The 22,475-nt window shown below is 39.4% G+C and overlaps 1 protein-coding gene, 1 non-coding gene and 1 pseudogene across 2 annotated transcripts in view; all 3 read right to left on the reverse strand.

The window, feature by feature from the left end:
* Nucleotides 1-3,647: 3,647 nt before the first annotated feature.
* Nucleotides 3,648-4,154, reverse strand: LOC129083843 (DAZ-associated protein 2-like; annotated as a pseudogene).
* A 12,911-nt stretch (nucleotides 4,155-17,065) lies between these two features.
* The window catches only part of LOC129083833 (cytochrome P450 3A12-like), a 31,830-nt gene continuing 26,420 nt past the window's right edge, over nucleotides 17,066-22,475 (reverse strand). Inside the window, exons 11-13 of the mRNA XM_054589836.1 lie at nucleotides 22,032-22,258; nucleotides 19,487-19,649; nucleotides 17,066-17,280 (exon numbers count right to left, since the gene is read on the reverse strand). Of these exons, the coding sequence (XP_054445811.1) occupies nucleotides 17,185-17,280; nucleotides 19,487-19,649; nucleotides 22,032-22,258 (486 nt within the window). The 3' untranslated portion in view covers nucleotides 17,066-17,184. The remainder of the gene's footprint in view (nucleotides 17,281-19,486; nucleotides 19,650-22,031; nucleotides 22,259-22,475) is intronic.
* On the reverse strand, nucleotides 20,394-20,534 carry LOC129083970 (U4 spliceosomal RNA). Its single transcript, XR_008530536.1, has one exon. It is a non-coding gene; the product is annotated as a U4 spliceosomal RNA (small nuclear RNA).

Consider the following 22,475-nt stretch of genomic DNA (forward strand, 5'->3'; position numbering starts at 1 on the left):
TAATTTCTAGTTCTTGGGAAACTGATAAGTACCTTTCCTCCACTCTTCCGTCTGGACTGTTGAACCAGCATGATTGGTTCTGCTACAAAGTCTTGCTCTGACTTCAAGAGGTCTCTTTGAATTGCTTGGTAAACAAACCAAATTTTTTATACCTTGACTTCCTCTTACATCTCTAGTGGCAGTGATTGCAAACCTTTTCTCAAACTTTCATAAGCTGCCTGTCATACCCTAGCAGAGGTAAAATTTTACCTCTACTCATCTTAGGTTTTCAGATGAGATTCTAACAAAAAGATTAACAAGAGCAAAACAGTTTATTAACACATGCAGCACACACACAACAGGCAGGAGAACCTTGAAGAGTAGCTCAAATTTGTGGTTTAGCATTCTGGCTTATAAGTATCTTCAACGCAGAACAATAAATTTGTGGAGAAATGACAGGACAAAGGAAAGCAGTTTCAGCTTTTCAAGGGCAGCAGATTGTGGGAAGGTAAGTATCTGTGACGAAACTAATGGAGTACTTTGCAGATACCTCTGGTGCTGTGTTTGGGCTAAGAGTCTGCTTCCAGTAAAAGGAGAATTTATATCCTGCCTTTAGGTGGAAAGGTGGGAGGTGATTTTCCTGAATTTCCTGTTCCTACACTTCAGCTCAAAATAGCTTTTATGTCAGGCCTGTTTTGGGACAACACATTTGGATTCCTTTACTACTTACTATTGCGAAGAACTTGCATCTTTTACTGAGAAAAAAATTTTTTTTCTGGTACTGTACCCATTTTATTAACAATTCTTGTCCTTTTTTTTTGAGTCTTGATATTGGCCTCTCATCTCCTCAGGTATGGGATGGAACCCATGTGTTGTGTTTACTAAAAATCAAATAAGCTCCTCTGATGTACAAACAGGATTGAGAATAAACTTGTAATAGTTTTCAATTTTCCTTAGGGATTTCTCTGAATCTTTACTATGTTAATGTATTATCTAACTCACTAGGAGGGGTGTTTACTATGCAGTTTTTCTCAAGCTTACTCTACCACAAAAACTTTAGCTCTAGGAACAGCAAGTAACACTTCCCAGAAGGCAGTTTGGCAATGACTATTTATCCTACACTTTCTCCAGGTGATCTTGACCATTTGAGATTTTCACCTAGACTTGTGCTGCACAGCCCCCAAAGTTGGTGGGTACATGCATTGGTGCTGTAAGCCACCCACGCTGTGTGATCCTAAGGGCTCTGTTAAAGTCTTTTTCCCTTAGAGACTAGGCTTTTGTTATGGAAAACATCCTGGGCACATTTTCCAGTGATTTCTATTCCTCCTTTCCCTACCACAGCCATGAGGGTATCCTTTTCAGCTTTTGTTCTGAGAATTTGGTGGGGTTCCTGGAGATAAAACCCAAGAATATGTGCCCCTGTCTCCAATACTGTAGCTCTAAGTAAAGTTTCTCACTCAAGCTAGCCCACACTCAACCTCCAGCAATTCATCAAATCTACCGTTTAAGTATTTCCACCAGTTTATGGCTCTGAGGAGTTTTGCTTCAGGTAAGCGGATCTGAGCTTCAACCCTGTATATATCTAGATTTTTGGCGGGGGGAGCGATTTGCCACGCTATGTCTGTTCTCTGATGAGTCTGAGAAAAACAGTGATTTTCAGTTTTCTCATCTCTTTCTTTTAGAGACATGAGTTATGACTTCTAAATTCCTTTCATGTTGGAACTGAAACTGGAAGTCTACTATCATAATATTAAAAGAGGTTTCTTGTAAACCTCTGTAATGGTTAATTTTCAGTGCCAACTTGACTGAGCTAATGTCCAGATAGCTGTAAAATATTATTTTTACGTTTATCTGCGAGGGTGTTTCCAGAAGAGATTAACATTTAAATCAATAGACTGAAGAATATTGCTCTCACCAATGTGGGTAGATATTATCCAATCATTTGAGAACCTGAATAGAACAAAAAGGGAGAGGGAGGTAAATTCATTCTCTGCTTGACTGGGACATCTATCTTCTGCCATTGGATATTGGTGCTCCTGGTTGTCAGCCTTCAGACTTGGACTGATACTTATACCATGGTCCCCTGATTCTTTGGCCTTCAGTCCCCAGCTGGAACTTACACCATTAGTCCCCATGGTTCTCAGGTCTTTGACTCAAACTGAATTGTACCACCATCTTTCCTGGTTCTCCAGCTTGCAGACAGAAGATTGTGGAATTTAGCCTCCATGATCCTGTGAGGCAATGGCCAATGGCCCACCCTATTACTTCTGTTTCTCTGAAGAATCCTGAACAGTACAATCTCAATCTCATATAATTGGGTCTTTTTTTTTTTTTAATCCAGTCTCTCAATTTTTAACTGTAATTCTTTTTTTTATATCTTCAAAATAGTCTTTATTCTACATTTTTAGTATTAAAAAATCCACAAGTGCACCACAGTATAGAGAGAGACATACAACACTGAACTTCCATAACAGTCAATGGTACAGTCAAACATAACATGTACAGAACACAATTTAGATGAACTGAAATTATAAGATAAAATTAAATCCAATTGCTGAAAAATTAAAATATTAAGGATCCCTGAAATCCCTAAAATATTAGGGATCTCTTAACCCTAATGAGATTTCATTGGTCTCAAGACATTTTGCAGTGAGGCACTCGTAATCTGACCCCATTAACCCAGTTGAGGAATTCTTGGGAGCCATGAGTGGCTGCATCAGACACTGGGACAATAAATGGTAACCAATTTTTGATCTGAAAACTCCCCTTCATTTTGGCTCTAAAGTCATCAGGCTTGTGAAATGCATCCTCCTCATTGCCCCCGGCCCATGCACCCATTTTAAACAAACTTGTTTACAGTACAGTTTGTGCTACTATCTCTTGTTCAAACAAGCTCAGTTTTTCTGGCACCAAAGCAAATTTGGATTTGATTCATGTATGAAGAGACAACCTATGAGGAGGGTCCAAAGGCACCCTCCTCTTTTGCCTGAGGAGATATATAAGCAGAAGTAATGGGGTCTGTGCTTGGGCACAGAGTGGGTTTCAGAGGATCCTTGTGAAAGACCAGTTAGAAGATGGCAAGTGGGGAGAAGTGCAAGAAGAGAGGGAAATTAGTCTGACTGGCTGTCTGTCCTGCACCATTGATTCAATGGAGATTGGCGGGAGGGGATGGAAGACAGGCTGAGGGTGGGATGTGGGACAAAGGATGGAAAAGAAAAGGCAGACAACTAATGTATTTATAACAAGCAATATAAATCAGAGACTTAAAGGAGATTAAAGACCAATCAGAATAATTTGGCAACTTTAATTCTTAGGAAGATCAAAGTTACCTCCAGATCTAATCTGATGTTTTATTACTAAAAGCAAAGACCAGTATGATACAGTATTACTCCAGAGGAATTAAAGGAAGATCCTTAGGGCTGCTTCACCCACATTCATTTTATGAATGGATACTTTCCCTACCTCAAAATGCTTTAGGGAGGTACTGCTACCATTACATGGTTCTTTACTAAGTTTGAAAAGTGCCTGAAAGTTTGGGTGCTAGAAACACACCCCAACAACATGTGTCTTGAACTGCAACTTCAGGTTAATATGACTAAAGCAGTTACATTGTGAGAAGTGCTGAACGTATGTGATGTCTTTCCCGGCACCGAGAGGGCCTTGGTTCTTTACCAGATGGTATAGCCACCATTTGTGCCACCCATGAAGAAGTCCCCCTTCTTCTCAGTTATAAGGACATTGGCTCCCTGCATGACTGCAAGCTGAGCAGCATCAGGAAGGCATCCTGGGCATGGAGGAGGAATGTTGCCAGCAGTAGCCCCAGCTCCAAACCTGGCACCTGGATCATACCCTCCTTCCACCAGCACTGTTTAACCAGGTGGATAAATGCGGCCAACTGGATAATTAGCCATAGGGATTGTGGAACCTAAAGGTCCAACAACCACAGACTGGGCCACAGGAAGATACAGTGAGGCGCCAGGAAATGCAGCTGACAAGGTGGGGACCATGGCAACCCCTGGATGCACAAAGCTCAGACGATTGAGCTCTGAGTAGGCAGGTGAAGCATCAGTATAGGGTGGAGACTGAGGAAGATGCAAGTCCTGAGGGTACACCAGATTCCCAGGAGGCTGCACAGGGTACGTTGGCTGCATTGGACATTGACCTTTGCTGTTCATGGTGCCTGCGGGTCCGGTTCGACTCGGCATCGTGGACAGTTATTTTTTTCGTCCTCTTCCTGTTCGTAGTCCTTAACTGTTATTCTTAAATCATTCACCTTTAAACTTATTGTTTGTATAGTTGTGTTGAAATAATACTACCTTGCTAGTTGTTTTCTATTATTTTCATTTTTCTGTTTCTTTTTTCCTTTTTTTTTTTGCCGTCTCCAGTTTTATTGAACCTGTTTTTAAAAAGACATTTTACTTCCTCTACTTAGTATTTAAACTTCTTTTTAAAAACTTTTTCAGTCATTGCCATAGGGTTTACAATATACATTTTGAAAACTATGGAATCTACCTTCAAATAATGCCACTTTATGTGGGGAAAGACTTTATAACAATATGACCTTGATTCCCAGTCCTTGTTTCATTGTCACACATTTCACTTTTACATATGCAATAAATATCAACACATCGTTACTCTTAATACTTTAAAACATTTATTTGCTTTAAACATCTGGTATGGTGAAAAATGTAAGGGGTTATGATATGACAATGTGGAAAAGAGACAATGAAGAAACCAAGGTAAATACTTATAAGAGATTTTGGAAAGATATTTGTCATAGAATACCCCTGCTGATGAATTAGAAGCGATAGACTACATTCAGGCAGCCAAGAGAGACTCACAGGAGAGAAGACAGAAAATCTCTGCTCCTCCTGAGCGTACAGCCTTCAACTGCCGTGACCTGGGCTCAAAGAATGTGGGAAATAGGTAATTCTGAAGTGGTAGAGATTTTCAGAGTCAAAGGAATTAGGGTTCTCTGAATAAAACTGAAAGCACAACTTATTTGTTCTTCTTCTCAGTTTTACCGTTGTTGGTGTTTTGGTGCAGCCCTGCAGAATGCTTATTGACAGATTTTCCTGGTTTTGTTTTTTCATTTAATGTCACACACACATACTTTCAGGTCTCTCTTTGTTATCCACTGTAAATTTTTTGAAGAGGAGATAAGCACAGAAATAACTTGCCTGAGATTATATAGTCAATTAAATAGTGAAATTGGTATTTGAATTTACTATTTCTGGCACCATAATCCTGTGCTTAATCACTCTACTGCCAGAGTTCTTTCAGTAGGCCAATAGGAGATATCTTGTTGATTATGTTGGTTATGTATCTTTTTTCCTTCATTCTTATAATTGTCCATGTGATCTTTCTTAGACCTAAAGGGGTGGGTTAAAGTTTTCTTCAGTGAGTTTCTGTTTCTTCTCCTTGTAGTTCCTATAATTTGCTCTGTAAAAAGTTGCTGCTGTCTCAGTGCTTACATTTTCAAAAGTATTTGGTCTTCATTATATATTGCACCCATTTTTGTAATTTTTTACAGATTTTAGTTTCAATGTTACATGCACTTCAGAGAATACCCATTAACATGACAATGGTTTATTTGTTTTCCATGCTTTTGGAGTTGAATTCCAATTTTTCAAATGATATAATCAAAATCTTTATATTCTAAAATTTTCATTTCTCTGTCGATTCTATTATTTTTGTTTCTGAAATACTTCTTTTTTTAAAGAGACACATTCTTTTCAGAGACACAGAATTTGATTTTGCTTGGTGACTTGATTTGAAAATCCTTTTCTGTGGGTATAACTGGGTTAGGTCAATTTACATTAATAGTCCAGGTATTTTTGTCCTGAATTCTGTCACATTGTACTTATCTATTTTCTGCTCTTATTTAATTTTTTATTTGTTTTTTATGATTTTATTTATTTTTTAGAGAGAGGGGAAGGAAGGAGAAAGAGAGGGAGAGAAACATCAATATGCAAGAGAAACATTGTTTGGTTGCCTCTCACATGCACCCAACTGTGGACCTGGCCTGCAACCCAGGCATGTGCCCTGACTGGGAATCGAACCTGCGACCTTCCAGTTCACAGGCTGGCACCCAACCTACTGAGCACCACCAGCCAGGGTTCTGCTCTTTTTAATATCTTTGTATATATATCTATTTTCTTTGCTCTTTAAAATAGTTCTGAAGTTTAGGAAAGCTTTTTTTTTGTCTTAGTAGTTTCCTATATAATTAATTTTACAAGATACCTTTAATCCTTTGCTTTTTAAAGCACTTTTATTAGTTTCTTATCATGAGGTTCCTTTATGCTCGCTTCTCCACATTAAATCAGTCATAGTTTATGTTATTGAAACATCCTTAAAAATCTTGAAATTATTTATTGCTGCAATCTTAGCCTAAGGCACTATTGTCCTTTTCTTAAAAAACAGCAATAGCCTCCTAATTGGCCACACTGCCTCTATTTTTACCCACTACTATATATGTAATCTCTGCCCTCATACTACCTCTAGTGTGAGCTTAACAATATATAAGTTTTATCTTGATACTCCCTTGCTCAAAATCTTTCTGAGACCTCACATTCTGCTTTGAATAAAACCTACTAAGCCTTGCTTGCTTTTTGGACTTATGCCTACATTTCTGCTTTGTCTTCTACTTCTCATTGCAGCCACTGTCATGTTAGCTTTTTCTTTCCAGCTTCTTAAATACATCATGAATTTTCTCAACTTATGTATTTTACACATGTCTTTGACTATCTGGACCTCTTTTTGCCTTCTCTCAATATTACCTGAATAATCCTTACCTCAATTTAGTGTGTTAGCCTAGGTGCCACTTCTTTAAAGAGACTTTCCCTTAAGACTCAGTCTAATACAGACTTACCTGTTTTATTTTAGCATAATAAACTCTTTTTTAAATTGTAATTTAGTAGTGAATATACACTGTTTTGTCTTCTTTTCACTCTTTCCCTACTTTTGTTATAGTCACCCCTTCAGAACTAACTTCCTTTATAATACTACTCCATTCTAAATCTATGTGATTCTGGTGGTTCTATCACCACCACAACTTTCCAGCCCCTGCAAGGGATGTGCGCCTATTCCAGGCAAGTCCATCATTTTACTGTAGGCTCTGCATACAGTGATTACTTTAAAGGGTGTCCATCAGGCCAAAGCCCTGTTGAGCAGATTTCTTTCCTGGAGTTTTCTAAATTGGAATGTAGGAGTATTGAATTGCAAGCCATAAGTATGACACCAGAGCTTTTGGCTATATGCGTACCCTTCATATAAAAATGCCCAAGAGGGTGAGATCAACACAGAGATCCAAGCCAAGATGAAAAAAGAAGGCACTGACATCCAGGTTACTGGATCTGGCTCATTCTGAGATCATTTTCACCCCATTCATTTATGTGACACCACACCCTTCTTTTAAGATAGTGTATGTTTTGCTTTATGTCTTTGACATTTAGAGTATTCATTTATATAAATTCATAACATAATTAGATATATCATATTTGTTTGCTTTATCTGGGGCACTAGACGCCTGCTACCCAGTTTTGTGCTTGGGACATAGCAGATACTCATAAAATATTTGCCAAATAAATAAATGAATTATATAAATATAATATAGAGATATTATATTCTGGTGAGGAGAGCACCAGGTAAAACATTAGTTAGCAGGCTTTGAAGAAAGTGATGATACATATAATTTATCCTAAAACTAAGCAACAATATGGAGCCAAGGTAAGCTTAGTGAAGTAAGACAATTTAGTATCTGCGTTGAAACAGGGAAACAAAGAATAGTTCAATATATTCTTATAATGGTGAGGAAGGGCAGTGTATAAGAATGACACGGGGGTAAATAAAAAAGAAATGTAAGGATTTGTTTTTTTTTCTTTTACTTCTGTATCTGAAATCCCTGGACATTATTAATGCAATAATATAATAATATTATATTATGTATTTCCATATTTAGCTGTGTGTAATGCACATGTTTTTGCCCAAATTTTTGAGGAAAAAATAAGGATGTGCATTATACATAGGTATAATGATTACATACCATGGATATAATAATGGGTATAATAATCCTGTGTGGAATGTGCACAACAATGTGGATGTGCATGATAGTTGGCAAAATACAGGTATATATAAACATATTATATATACTATTACTGTTATATTACATATTATGCAATACTACATAATAAAATATATAATAATATATATTATAACATAATAATATAATAAAATAACATATATTAATAACATATAATTATATATGTATACATACATACACGTATATATAGTATGTATATACATATATGTATATACATATATGTACCTATATTCACATACTATATGCACTACCCATATAGTATGTATATGTACTATATAACACTATATACATACATCACACATATAGTATGTGCATATAGGTATGTGCAATATCCCACCCATTGCACATACATATATGCACATACTATATGTACATATAATATCTGTGATAGAATACATAATGTAATATAAATAACATAATAAAATATATATTATTTTTAAAATTAATTAATTTTTTTCAAATACATTTGTCTCTGCCTTCCCCCGACCACTTTCCCTTGCCCCCTCCCCCCTCCCTCCCTCAACCCTTCCCTTTTGGTTTTGTCCATGAGTCCTTGCTATATGTTCCTTGACTTGCCCTTTCCCTTCCTTTCCCCCCGCCCCTCCCCCCTCCTTCCCTCTTGTCTCTGTTGGTTTTCTTTCCTTTCAGTGTTGCTGGTCTTATTTTCCTTGCATCTTTGTATCGTTGGTTAGGTTCCGCTTATAGGTGAGATCATATGGTATTTGTCTTTCACCCCCTGGCTTATTTCGCTTAGCATAATGCTCTCTAGTTCCATCCATGCTGTCGTGAAGTGTAGTAGTTCTTTTTTTCTTTCTGCTGCATAGTATTCCATTGTGTAAGTGTACCATAGTTTTTTGATCCAGTCGTCTACTGATGGGCATTTAGGTTGCTTCCAACACTTGGCTATTATCAATTGTGCTGCTATGAACATTGGGGTGCATATGTTCTTTTGAATTGGCATTTTGGGATTCTGAGGGTATCGTCCCAGCAGGGGAATCGCTGGATCAAAAGGCACTTCCATTTTCAGTTTTTTGAGAAAATTCCACACTGCTTTCCACAATGGCTACACCAGTCTGCATTCCCACCAACAGTGTACTAGTGTTCCCTTTTCTCCTCAGCCTTGCCAGCACCTATTGTTTGTTGATCTGTTTATGATGGCCATTCTGTCTGGTGTGAGGTGGTACCTCATTGTGGTTTTGATCTGCATTTCTCTGATGGCTAGTGAAAGTGATGCCGAGCATGCTTTCAAATGTCTCTGGGCCCTCTGTATCTCTTCCTTGGAAAAGCGTCTGCCCAGGTCCTTTGCCCATTTTTTGATTGGATCATTTGTCTTCTTGGAGTGGAGTCGAGTGAGTTCTTTATATACCTTGGAGATCAAACCTCTATCTCATGTATCATTAGCAAATATATTTTCCCATATGGTTGGGTCTCTTTTTATTTTGCTGATGTTTTCTTTAGCCGTGCAGAAGCTTCTTATTTTGATGAGGTCCCACTTGTTTATTCTTTCCTTTATGTCCCTTGCTTTAGGAGACATATCGGTGAAAAAATTGCTGCATGGGATATCTGAGAATTTCCTGCCAATGTTCTCCTCTAGGACTTTTATGGTGTCCTTGTTTTTTAGGTTGAGTTGTTGATAGTTATGAGTTTGTTGTCATTTCACTGTTCATAGTTTTGATCTTTTTTTTCTTAGGTAAGTCCCTTTAACATTTTATGTAATAAGAGCTTGGTGATGATGAACTCCTTTAACTTTACCTTATCTGGGAAGCACTTTATCTACCCTTCCATTCTAAATGATAGCTTTGCTGGATAGAGGAATCTTGGATGTAAGTGTTTGCCTTTCATGACTTTGAATGCTTCTTTCCATCCCCTCCCTGCCTGCAAGGTTTCTTTTGAGAAATCAGTATATAGTCTTATGGGCCCCCCCTTGGTAGGTAACTATCTCCTTTTCTCTCGCTGCTTTTAAGATTCGCTCCATATCTTTAATCTTGGGTAATTTAATTATGATATGTTGTGGTGTGTTTCTTCTTGGATCCAACTTGTTTGGGATTCTCTGAGGTTCCTGGACTTGCATGTTTAGTTTCTTTGCTAGATTGTGGAAGTTTTCCTTCATTATTTGTTCAAATAAGTTTTCAATTTTTTGCTCTTTCTCTTCTCCTTCTGGCACCCCTGTGATTTGGATGTTAGAATGTTTAAAGTTGTCCCAGAGGTTCTTCAGCCTCTTCTCATTTTTCGAATTCGTGTTTCTTCATTCTGTTCTGGTTGTATGTTTATTTCTTCCTTTTGTTCTAAATTGTTACTTTGAATTGCAGTTTCCTTCCCTTCAACTGTTGGTTCCCTGTATATTTTGCTTTATTTCACTTTGTATAGTCTTCATTTTTTCCTTTATTTTGTGACCATACTCAGTCATTTCCGTGAGCATCCCAATTACCAGTGTGTTGAACTCTGCATCTGATAAGTTGGCTATCTCCTTGTCACTTAGTCCCTTTTCTGGAGTTTTGATGTGTTCTTTCATTTGGGCCATATTTCTTTGTCTTGTCACACCTGTTACATTGTAAGGGGTAGAGCTTTAGGTATTCACCAGGGTGGCGCAAGCCTCTTTGCTCTGATTTGGTGCTGTATGTGGGGAAGGGGTCAGAGAGTGAATAATGCTGCTTGTTAGCTTGCTTGGCTCTTGCCCCACTTTCTGTCACTTCCCCAAGCAGATTGTGCCCTTTCCAGTGCTGATTCCCAGGTGGGTGGGCTTGTGTATGTTCTAGGACCCCATGGGCCTATCCAACAGACTTCCCTGTGAGATTGGGAGTTTCTCCTGCCACCCCCACAGTTTTTTAAAATCAGCAGTTTGAGGCTTTAGTTTCCAGCGCTGAAATCCTGGGTTGTGTGATTTGTCTCTCTCCCCAGTTGTTCCTCCCAGTTTATCTGCACAAGAATGTGCGATATCCTGGTTCACAAGCTGTTGCCTTGGCTGCCCACAGTCCACTGCCTTGCCATGCATACTCTCCACACTGACTTCCTGTCTCCGCCTTTCCTACCAGTCTGAATCAATGTTTCTTTTTCAACTCCTTGGTAGCTGGACTTCCATATAGTTTGATTTTCTGGCAGTTCTGGTTGTTTTTTGTTTTTAAATTGGTTATTATCCTTTTGGTTGTGCGAGGAATTGAAGCATATATACCCACGCCTCCATCTTGGCTGGAACTCCTCTATGTCATTTATTTCTGCTCTAATCTTTGTTTTTTTAATTTTCAAAAAGATTTTACTAAAGAAATAGAGGGAGAGAAACATCGAAGTGTGGCTGCCTGTCATGTGTGCCTCCCACCCCCTGGGGACCTGGCATGTGCCCTGACCGGGAATCAAACCAGCGACCCTTTGTTTCACAGGCTAGTACTCAGTCCACTGAGCCACACCAGCCAGGGCTCTGCTATAATCTTTATTATTTCTTGTCTTGTACTTGCTTTTGTTTGTTGTTCTTTTTCTAGTTCTTTTAGGTGTAGGGTTAGATTGTTTATTTGAGATTTTTCTTGCTTCTTGAGGTAGACCTGTAATGCAATAAATTTCTCTCTTAGGACTACTTTCACTCTGTCCCATAGATTTTGGGTTGTTTGTGTTCATTTTCATTTGTCTCAAGGTAACTTTTGATTTCTTCTTTGATCTCGTTGTTAACCCATTCATTGTAGTAGCATGGATCAGTGACATGTTATTTAGTATTCATGTATTTGAGTGTTTCTAAGGTTTTTTTTATTGTAAAATTTCTAGTTTCATTCATTGTGGTCAGAGAAGATGTGTGATGTGATTTAAATCTTCTTGAATTTATAAAAAGCTTCCCAGACTCCCCCCCAAAAAAAGGCTAAAGAAGTTCATTACCACCAAATCAGTATTGCAAGAAATGCTAAAGAATAAAATGTCAATAAATGAGTACATATCGATAACTTTAAATGTAAACAGATTAAATATTTCAATCAAAAGACATAAGGTAGCTGAATGGATAAGAAAACATGACTCATATATATGCTATCTAGAAGAGATTCACTTCAGAACAAGATACACACAGATTGAAAGTGAAAGGATGGAAAAAAATTCCATACAAATGGAAATGAAAAAAATAACTGGGATAACGATACTTATATAAGACAAAATAGACTTCAAAACAAAAGCCGTAAGAAGAGACAAAGAAGGACATTACATAATACTAAAGGGATCCATCCAAGAAGAGTTTATAACCCATGTAAACATATATGCACCCAACATAGGAGCACCTAAATATATAAAGAAAATCTTGGTGGACACTAAGAGAGAGATCAACAGTCATACAGTCATAATAGGAGATTTTAACACCCATTGACATCAATGGATAGATCTTCCAGACAAAAAAATCAACAAGGCAACAGTGACCTTAAATGACACAGTGGACCAGATGAGTTTAATTGATATTTACAGAATATTTTATCCCAAAGCAGCAGACTATATTCTTTTCAAGTGCACATGGAACATTCTCTAGGATAGATTACTGTTGGAAACCGTTTTGCTTGGTTGGTTTCAGGGACTGTAGCTTTGCTGACAGGCAAGAGGGCCCCAAGGCTGGAACTGAGCAAGGAGGCCTTGGGAAAATAGGCCATTGAGGAGACAAAACCTGTTCCCCTCGCAGGGGCTCAGCCCTTGCCTCCCTCACATCACCCTGCTTGGCCCCGGAGGATGGCTGGTTAGTCAATGTGCCTGTCTTAGGATGCCCTGATGGCAGGGGCATCCTAAGACAGGCACAGTCTCATAGAGGCCATCAGGGAAGGACTTGGGGGACAGGGAGAAAGGGCAGAAGACCCTCGCCCCTTGGCTTTGTCATGGCCAGAGTCCTCATTCTATCTGAAAGAAGTCTCCTTTTCTCTTGGCTACTCTGCTCCACCTGCCTGACTGGGCCAGTGAAACAATACTAAAGGCAGGTACAGCCCTAAACTGGATCAGGTGATTCCCGGGGGAAATTAGGCACAGAAAAGTAATGATTGCATTAAATCCTATGAAACTTACTTTGCTAAGAATACCCTTGAGTTAACGAGTACTGATGTTCGGGTCGAGCATAGAATGTGATCAGTTTCCCAGATTTCAGGGCTGAATGGGAGCTACCCTGTCTACCAGACCCTGACCTGAGGCAAATCTCCTGTGTTCCTTCAAGTGTTATCTATGATCTCTATCTGTTTTCTATAGCTTTTTGACATTGATGGATGAGTTTTGTATTCATGCTGTATACCCCTGCACAAATCGTTCTCAATAAAGCCACTTGAAGAGAAGGGATCAGGGCATTCTCCACTAGAGGGAGTCACCACCCCTTTTTCCTGACAGATCAAGAAGGGCCTGGAACGACTTATTTTATTTTTCTCCATCCGCGCTGACCTGGGGGGACTCTGTGAGGGATGTGGTACCCCCCTCATCTGATGCCTAACATGGGGCACCCATCAGATTACATGTTAGGACAAAACATTTTTAAATTCTCTTTCACTGCTCTGGCCTTTTGGACCTCTGTTGGCCCATGGGAAATGGCCTGTGTTCGCTGGGAAGATGGGCATATTTTTTGTGTCAGGGGACCAACTCTTTGGGGGGAATGTGGTAAGTGATGGAGTTCCAAATCTGTGAAATCCCAGTGCTGTCCCCTGAAGCCAGACACTGCCAGCAGTGCAGCTGTGATGTGTATGGGTGGGGTGAACTATGAGAAGCTGACCCCTGCCTTTGTTGCTTTGCTCTCCCGGTAATGGTGACTGACAGACCTCTGTGGCCTCCCCTCTGTGTCTCCACCCAACCTTGGATTTAATCACAGATTGTGCCTGCTGCTCAGGGAAAAACCATTTCTGTAGTACCAGTTTTTGGGTTAGCAGATAATGTGCTCTGCAATCCAACACATACTGCTACAGCTTCTTCTGGTGCCTGCTGCTAGCTCTGGGAGGTTGAGGGGAAGAAGCCATGCTCCGTGGCTTTGTTTCTCTGTCTGGAAGCCAATAACCAGACAACTGTGGCCACACCCTTGTGCTTCATCCCTGTCCAGGTCTCTGGATTCACTGCAGCTAGCACTGACGACTCCTGCAGGAATGCCTACTGTATCTCTTTGCTCCTCTTGGCTGAAGGGAGTTCCAGCAGCAACCTGATTCCTCCCCTCTCCTGGAGAAGACCTTCAGTGAGCTCCAAGCTGTGAGCTCTGAGTTGCATCTATGGCACCCTCTCAACTCTTTTCCTTCTCACCTCCCTAGTTTGCTCCCACTTGCCCACTTTCAGATATTTCAATGTGTGGCTCACTCAGATGTGTTTGTGCATTGGACAGGGAGTCCTTTGTTGAATAAAAGTTGTTCAAATTGTTGAAATGTCAAGAGGAGGTACCAAGGGACCTATCATGCTACCATTCCTCTGACATCATTCAAAAGATTGGTTATTTTCAATAGAAGCAATTAAGCCTTTACAATATTCTAGTATGTCTGCCTCACTTTACTAACTGCAGATTGAAAGAAGTGGGAACAAGTATCCAGTAATTTTCTTAAAAGGTGAGATTTTATGAGCTCCAAATGAGGATTTAAAAGGACCAGTGGCAATGCTTATGGGGGGGTCTCTATAAATTTTGCCAGTTGGACCTTAATAATGCCATAGTACATTTGACTAAACCTGAGGATTGAGGAAGGTTAGCACAATGAAAATGTTGTAAGATCAGCTACACAACAAAGACTTGGTGAAGTACTTTACCGGTCAAATGTGTTTCTCAATCATTATGGAGTTTGAGAAGGGGTTCCCCAGGAAGAGGTAATGTTTCCTAACTATATTAAGATTTTAGCTATAGCAGAGGCAGTAGCTTTCACAAGAGAAAGCTTCAGTTCACTAAGAAAGCATACAGATTATGACTAAAACATATTTTTATCTAAGAGATGGGGAAGCAATATAAAATCTATTGCAAAGGTGATGGTGAATTCTTTTTATTGTGCCATATCAGATGATTCAGGATTAGTTCATTTTACTCTTGATGATGCCCACTCTGATTACTTGATTAAGGAAGTATCTGCTAGTGTTCTCCACTGTGAAGCTACACTTTCCCCTTTGTAATTAATGGGTATTTTGATCAGTAGTATTTGGAACTGTGTAAATATCTTCACCTAGTTGCAATTTACCCATTTATTGACATATGGCTATATGTACTCATCTTTTCCTACTTTATTCAATATGCTATAATTTCTTACCATCATTAGTTATTTTGATGCTCAAATTATCCTTGATTTGGTCAGCGAAAGACCCTCAGTCTGGTTTTTATGTCCTTTTGACATGCTCCCCTCAATGTTTAGCATTTTCTTGCTTTCTAGCACAACAAGATGTTCCAGGCTCATCTTGTACTTTCTTGATCCTGGCCCTCAAATCAGCCACTTCTCTAAGGAGCCTGGGTCCCTTAAGTGGAATATGGTATTTAAAAGCCAAGATCTAGGCATGAAATGTACTCATTGCTTCAAAGTTTTTAAGCTCTATCAGTCAAGAGATGTACGGAGTATATATTTTTATACATAGCATACACAAATATCTATATGTATCTATCGTCTATCTCTATGTATTAATATTTATCTATCTATGCAGCTATCATCTATCTGTATGGAAAAGCATAAATTTATATAATATATTCAGTTCCAATCTCTGAATGCATATGGTTCATTCTGTTTTTCTCTTTTTCTGAATCAGTGACTCCCTTCTCCAACAGTGGGAAACCTGGTTTTCATTATCTTTAATATGTTTACTTCTTTGATCAGTCTCCTTTTATGTAGCCAATCTTCACTCCAACCCTTTCCATTAATGGATGTCCTTCTCATCCTACTTGGGATCTTCACACAGTCTTTAGGCTCTGGCTGCTTTTGCCAGGCTACTTGTCTGCATGGACACATTTCTCATTTGGGCTCCCACACTCATACCAGGCTGCCCCTTCAAGTGGATGCCGTCCCACCCTACTCAGTCTCCAAGTTGGAGCCACTGTGACTTCCCCCTCTGTCTCTGCAATATGTGCCTGCCAACCATGATGTGCCCCACCTATTGACTAGAACTGAATTATTCAGAAAGGGAATGGAAGGGAAGGAAAAGGAAGGGAAAGGAAGGGAAAGGGATGCAAAGGAAGGAAGTGGAAGGGAAAGAGAAAAGGAAGGGGAGATAGGGGAACTAAAGGGGAGGGGAGGGGCAGAGAAAGAAAAGGAAGAACACTGTGCACTTCTGAAACTGATGAATGCTTGTAGCCTTTCTGCCCAATCAACTGACTAATCAACTGTCTTTTATTCCATGTTTACTGTGTTAAGACAATTGGGAGCTGAGGATGAAATACAGAGACTATATGAAAAAATGTTTCCTGTCTTTCAGAATCATCAGGAGATGAGATGAAACATTAAATCAAAACTAATAATATAATAAGTGTCTCAACTGAGCGTTACAAAAAAATAAGTGTTCCAAAAAAGGTAGAATTAAATTATGAATGTACTTTCTAAACAATGGGAAAATTACAGTAGATTAACGCTCATCTATCTTAATATATCAAATTGGAGTTCTGAAAAAGGCCCCACCCAAACAGTGATTGTGATGGTCAAAAACATTGTCACTGGTTCCCACTGATTTGGTTATTTAGATTCTCCCTACTGTACAAGAAAGCATTAGAGAATACTATTGTGAAGAGGTATTTATTGAGTTACTATATAATACACAATATAGAATATTCAAAATAAAACATGATAAAAATGTCATTACTGCCATTTACTACAATTAATTCTTGGTTTCATTAAAGTTTGTTGATAAAATTGTAGATAAATTTGTATTCTTGATTAGTGCTAAGGAAGAGTAGATAATACTAAGTAGGGGTGGATGAAGATAGTATAATAAGAACCCAATAAACAGGGCCTCTACATATCACATTTATTTAGTCACCTCCATTATATTACACAATATATAATACTCTGTACAGACACTGGGAAAACTAACCGAATAAAAAATGTATTTAGTTATCCATCAAGTGCAGTAGGTTTAGCCCATCTTTATTTCTGGGTTTTATTCACAAAGTACATTGAGATCTCCAGTGTCAGGGACGCAGCTCCCTTGAAGAACAAGGTGTAAGTTCACAGGGAGAGTCATGCTCCCCTTACGGTCTTATTCCTCAACTCAGCCATTAGAACAATGGGATTTCCTGGTTGAATAATTCCTTGAGATTCTATTTTCAGAGGGATCTGCAAATGTTAAAAAAGTATATGAGAACCAGTTAATGAAGCGCTGTCAACAACAGAAGCAAAGTAGATGAGCTATATTGAGGACAATAATGCTTTATAAATATATGCAAATTTCTTTTAGCATAATATATCTTTGATTCTTTATTACTTATGGGGTAAGCTGTCTCCAGACTGGTCAGTGACAGCATTCACCAATATATTCATTCAAGAAAATATCAATACACCTACTTAGTACCAGGCCAGAGACAAAACCATGTTAGTTTATGTTTGTTTTTGGTTTGAATTTTAAGTAAAAGAATGAATTTTTAAAATTTAAACCAGATTCTTAGACATTATGGCAAGCTATTTGGAAAAACCATACAGTATAAATTTTGTGCATGCTGGAACTTGCAAGGTAATCTTGAATACATGTTATACAGTTTAATTATTTGAATCATCCTTGACTTCTAGAGTCAGTCACCTCTCCCAGTGGAATCCTCTCAATTTCATGATGGGAAAAGCTCTTTCTGAAGCATTGTGCCTGTTTTATAACATCTCCTAGCTTCCAAGTGTAGTATAAATGGTGAACTTCTGAAGACCTATATAGTGTTTTGACTAATTTTTTTATCTCCATTCTCACTCAGTCACTCCCTCAGTGTCGGGGGAGCCACCCACACGGTAACCTTCTGATATCAATTGACTGAAGGGCAAGAAAATTGTCATGAGGATGAGAAGCACCAGACTTCGATGACTGGGAGCTTGCAGGGAGTGTCCGTCCCACCCCCGGGTGTGCCACAGGCCCACTGTCCCTCAGGGCTGAGTCCCCCATTTGTACACACTCAAGGACAGCTACACAGCTGCCCAAAGCCACAAATAAGACTCATCCATTTCCATCCTCCTCCTCTTCTGTGATAGAGCCTATTTAAGGAAAGGAGCTACATAAGAAATGCACGAGTCCTAGAAATAAGCCCTATTAAGGGGCCCTGCTTGACATGAGCTAATGGCAGCTGTTCTGTATGTTCTTCAGAGGAGAGATTCCATATCTTTCTATTAACATAAAACATTTCTATTTTAAAATTTCTAATGGAAAGTATATATATCCCCTGTGTACAAACCAACACACATAGAAAATGCACACTGCAAATGTCATTTGTTAAATTTTTCAAATTAAATCATTTAAAATTTGTATCCAAGTCTCCAGCTCAACTGCAAAAAACCAACCAAACAACCAAACAAAAACCTCTTTAAGCATTTCCTGCATGACTGCAAGGCACCATGGGGAATTTATGTAAGGAATAAAATGAGGTGCTAGAGTTAAAGACATTCTTAGGTACAAAGAAAACACAGAGAACCAAACTGGATAGTTTGATGATAAAGGTTTAGGTTAGATGGTATGACAGATGATACCAGCCTGCAGCAGCGATAATAGAAGAGAGTAAAGAACAGACTCTGGGCTTGATAGGGAAGGCTCCTGGAGGGGCTTTGGGAGTGAACTAGGACTTGAAGGATGAGAACAGAATGGGGGGGCGAGCAGGAACATCACAGAGCTCTTATTAAGATGTAAACAATCCCAACTTGATTGCAGCAGGGCTCCCAGAAGCGGGGATCAAGTAGCTAAGTGGCCCTGGACTGTGGGAGTTCTTCACATCAGGCAGAAATGCTCTAACCAGTGATTCTCAACCTCCGCGGCACATGAGAACCAAAGGGGGTGCTCTGAAAGCCACACAGGATGAATTATTTTAGAATCTGGGATTGCCTAGGCATGGCCTCTTTCAAAGCTCCCTGCTGATTTCATTGTACAGCCAGGGTTTGAGAACCACTGTCACAAGAGCTTCTGTAACTTCTGGGGGAGAAGAGCAGCATTCAAAGGTCGTGACCCATTATTATCACTGCACTTCAGGGCTGTGCACTGTGCTTCCCCTTCCTTCCAGTGGACTTGAAACCACATTTAAAACTTTTCTCAAAGGACTCTGTGTCATCGCGTCACACTAACTGCATTCACTCTAGATGGCCTTTGCGGTTGGGTATTTATAAATCACAGACCTAGCACTCCAAACTAATGGGATCTTAAAGGCCACAGGCGACTCCAAACAGATTCTCTGGCTTAGAGTATAACTTATTAAATGATATTCATAGATAGATACATACATACATAATCTCAGTTTTTAAAAAAGAAATCTCAGTCAAGCATTATTTATGCAGAGTGGTAATGTGTTAAGCGTCTGACCTGTGTTTCTTTGCAAGTCTTGAAGGAGAAGTTCTGCAGAACTCTGATGACAGCAAGTTTCATGTTCATGAGAGCAAACCTCATGCCAATGCAGTTTCGGGGTCCATTTCCGAAGGGCATGTATATGTAAGGATTTATGCTGTCCTTGTTCATCTTACTGAACCTGGTTCCACAACAGTAGATGAAAACAATTATTGAAACATAAACACCACAAGGGCTACACACTTGTGGTCCTCACTTAGGTGCCTCAACCAGTAGCATACAGGCTACTTCTGTGGGTTCGTCAGGGAGATCCTGTTACGGTTATTTTGCTGTGAGAATTGTAAGCTACAGATCCTTTCCATTCCCCTTACCCTATAGGAGATTTCAGTCTCATTGAAGAGATGATCTGAATGCTGTTTAAAGGAAAATTTATCTTTAAACACTAAATTATATTCAGGGTGTTGAGAGGTTCACACTCCGAAAGGTAAAACAGAAATGAAGCTAATTGAAGGAAAAGTAGGTTCCTACCGCCGTCAAACTCACGTTGGTCACGGGCTCATGCAGGAAGGGAGCAGGAGTAATACTTCCCTTTAGCGAAGTTGCTATTTTTTCTTTCCCTCCCCTCGCCGCCCCCCCTTCTCTGACCTCTCCTCTTCTGCCCCTCTCTCTCCCATTGAATAACTTAAATCAGATGACTTACATGGGTATATGACGCTCCTCTACTCTAGTGTCATCACTGGTTTTCTTATATATCAGTTCCACTAGGCTATAAATTACTTGAGAGTTAGACCAATATTTTAATCAAATTTGATTCCTCAACGATTTGACTATATTAAGGAAAAAATGAGAATTTGGGAAAGCGATCATGGCATGACTGTTTTTATGTCTGTCTGTCTGTATGTATGTGTTTGCTTATTTATTTCAGTCTCCATAGAGACTGTCAAAAATTGCCAATGCCAACTATATTTCAAGTCACCATGCCAGTGTACTGGGAAATGTTTTCAGTTAGTAAAAATCTTGTCTCAGGTAAACCTCATTGGTTCCGATACTGCCACTGTGCAAAGCTGGTTATGTGCTTTTAAGAGATTCGTATATTTTGGAGAACACTGGAATATTTATAGACGGTGTACATTAAAATAATACGTGAGTCAGGATGATGGTAGAACCGGTGTTGGATAGTGCACCAGATGTAGGCTGATGGCTGTAGGGCAGGTGATGGGTACACATAGACGCATTAAAAGTATTCTGTGGACACAAGTAAACGTCGTATTTTTTCTATGTCAAATATACAAGTATTTGTATAAATGTCAACAATTTTCCATGACAGGCATTTTTTAACATTTGGATTTCTAACTGCCTTGCCCACTTCCGGAAACAGTGAGCACTTACTCTTTGCTGATGACTGAGTGATCAGAGAGAAGTACAATCAGTGATCTCTGGTTTCATGTTCATGAAGGTCCAGGGGAAAACTGCTGAGCTTAGAGGAACCACAGGGTCCCTGGTCCAGAAAACAGAGGATCTGGTCACCTCTGACTTCTTTCTACAAGTACTTTGTGTAGGCATTAGGCTAGAACTAAGAACACTGTGGCAAATGATACGAGGTCCCTGACACTAGGGACCTTATAATAAGGCTAATGAAAAGTCTAGACCCTGGCTAGGGCCCCCAGTAGTTCATCCCAATTTTGCTTATCGATACAACAAATGGGAAACATCAGCTCTTTCTAGAGTTCAAGCTGTGCCCAAAGCCAGAACGTGGCTCTGAATTTCCCGAAGAACAAACTAAAGACCACTCTAGGGGTAGTACCTTAGGCATAAAGAGAGCAGATGACTTCCCTTTGGGAGTCACCAAATACTGAGAGGAGGAGCAAGCTCATGCAGGACTGCAGCCAAAGACAGCACTGGGTACCGGTGTTCACCTCTGCCCTCAAACAGGCTGCTTAAGCCATCGGGGAGAAAAACCTCTCAGGTTGTCGGCCTGCGCTCTCCCCATAATGCTAAAGGAATAGCAGCCAGTGTGAAATAAACAGAATCTGGGAACACTGGTGGTAAATTCAGAGAGCTAAGGAAAACAGAAAACTTAAAGAAATAAAAAGAGCCTGTATCTATGAAATCAGATAATGGTTCAGTAGTTTATGGCATATGCATACCGTTACTATATATATAGTTATATACTATTTATACAAATATAGTGATGGTTATATATAATGGATATATATAGTCCAACATTAGTATAGTTCACTGTTAAAGCAGTTCAAAATAAAAAAATTCCTACTTTAGTTTTAAAAAATCTATATATGCTTAGAAAAATGTCAGTAATGACATATATCATATTATTAATGAAACCGATCTTAAGATATTAGGGCTATGGACAAATACAATTTTCTCTAGTCTCAGTTTGTAAAATTTTGACAACAATGATCACTCTTGTAATAAGAAAAACAAACTTCTAAAAATAAAAAGGTGTACATATAAACGATTGCATGACCGTATGTGTACGAACAGACATCAGAAAATCCCCCAGCCGCCTGGGTCAGGGGGGTTCCCTTCCCCGGGGGCGCAGTACCTTTCGGGACGGAACTCCTCAGGCTCTGCCCAGTGTGCTGGATCTCGGTGAAGAGTGAAGTTTGGCACCATCACCACTGTGCCTTTCGGAATGAGCACCCCATTGATTTCCACATCCTTCTTACAGACTCTCTCAATTCTACCAGCAACTGGGAATAATCTGAGAGATTCATTCAACACCATGTCAAGATACTCCATCTGGACCAAGGCCTCATATGTGGGAGGTGCCTGGAAAGAAAGAAATAGGTTTTGATACTCTGAGATTTGGGATCAAGTTTCAATTCTGTCTGTGCAGTTAGGAGTGTTAGGAGCACCAAAGAATACCTTATTTTGGAAACGGGTCTTCGGATTTATAGACGTTTGAATATCTGTAATGTCCTTGACTGACTAAATGGCCCACTGAGATGTGTGGAGTAGTTAGCGGATGGGTGACCTTTGGGATAAT

Source organism: Pteronotus mesoamericanus, unplaced genomic scaffold, assembly GCF_021234165.1.
Source record: "Pteronotus mesoamericanus isolate MK-2021 breed Mesoamerican mustached bat unplaced genomic scaffold, CSHL_Meso_final scaffold_167, whole genome shotgun sequence".
Lineage (NCBI taxonomy): Eukaryota > Metazoa > Chordata > Mammalia > Chiroptera > Mormoopidae > Pteronotus > Pteronotus mesoamericanus.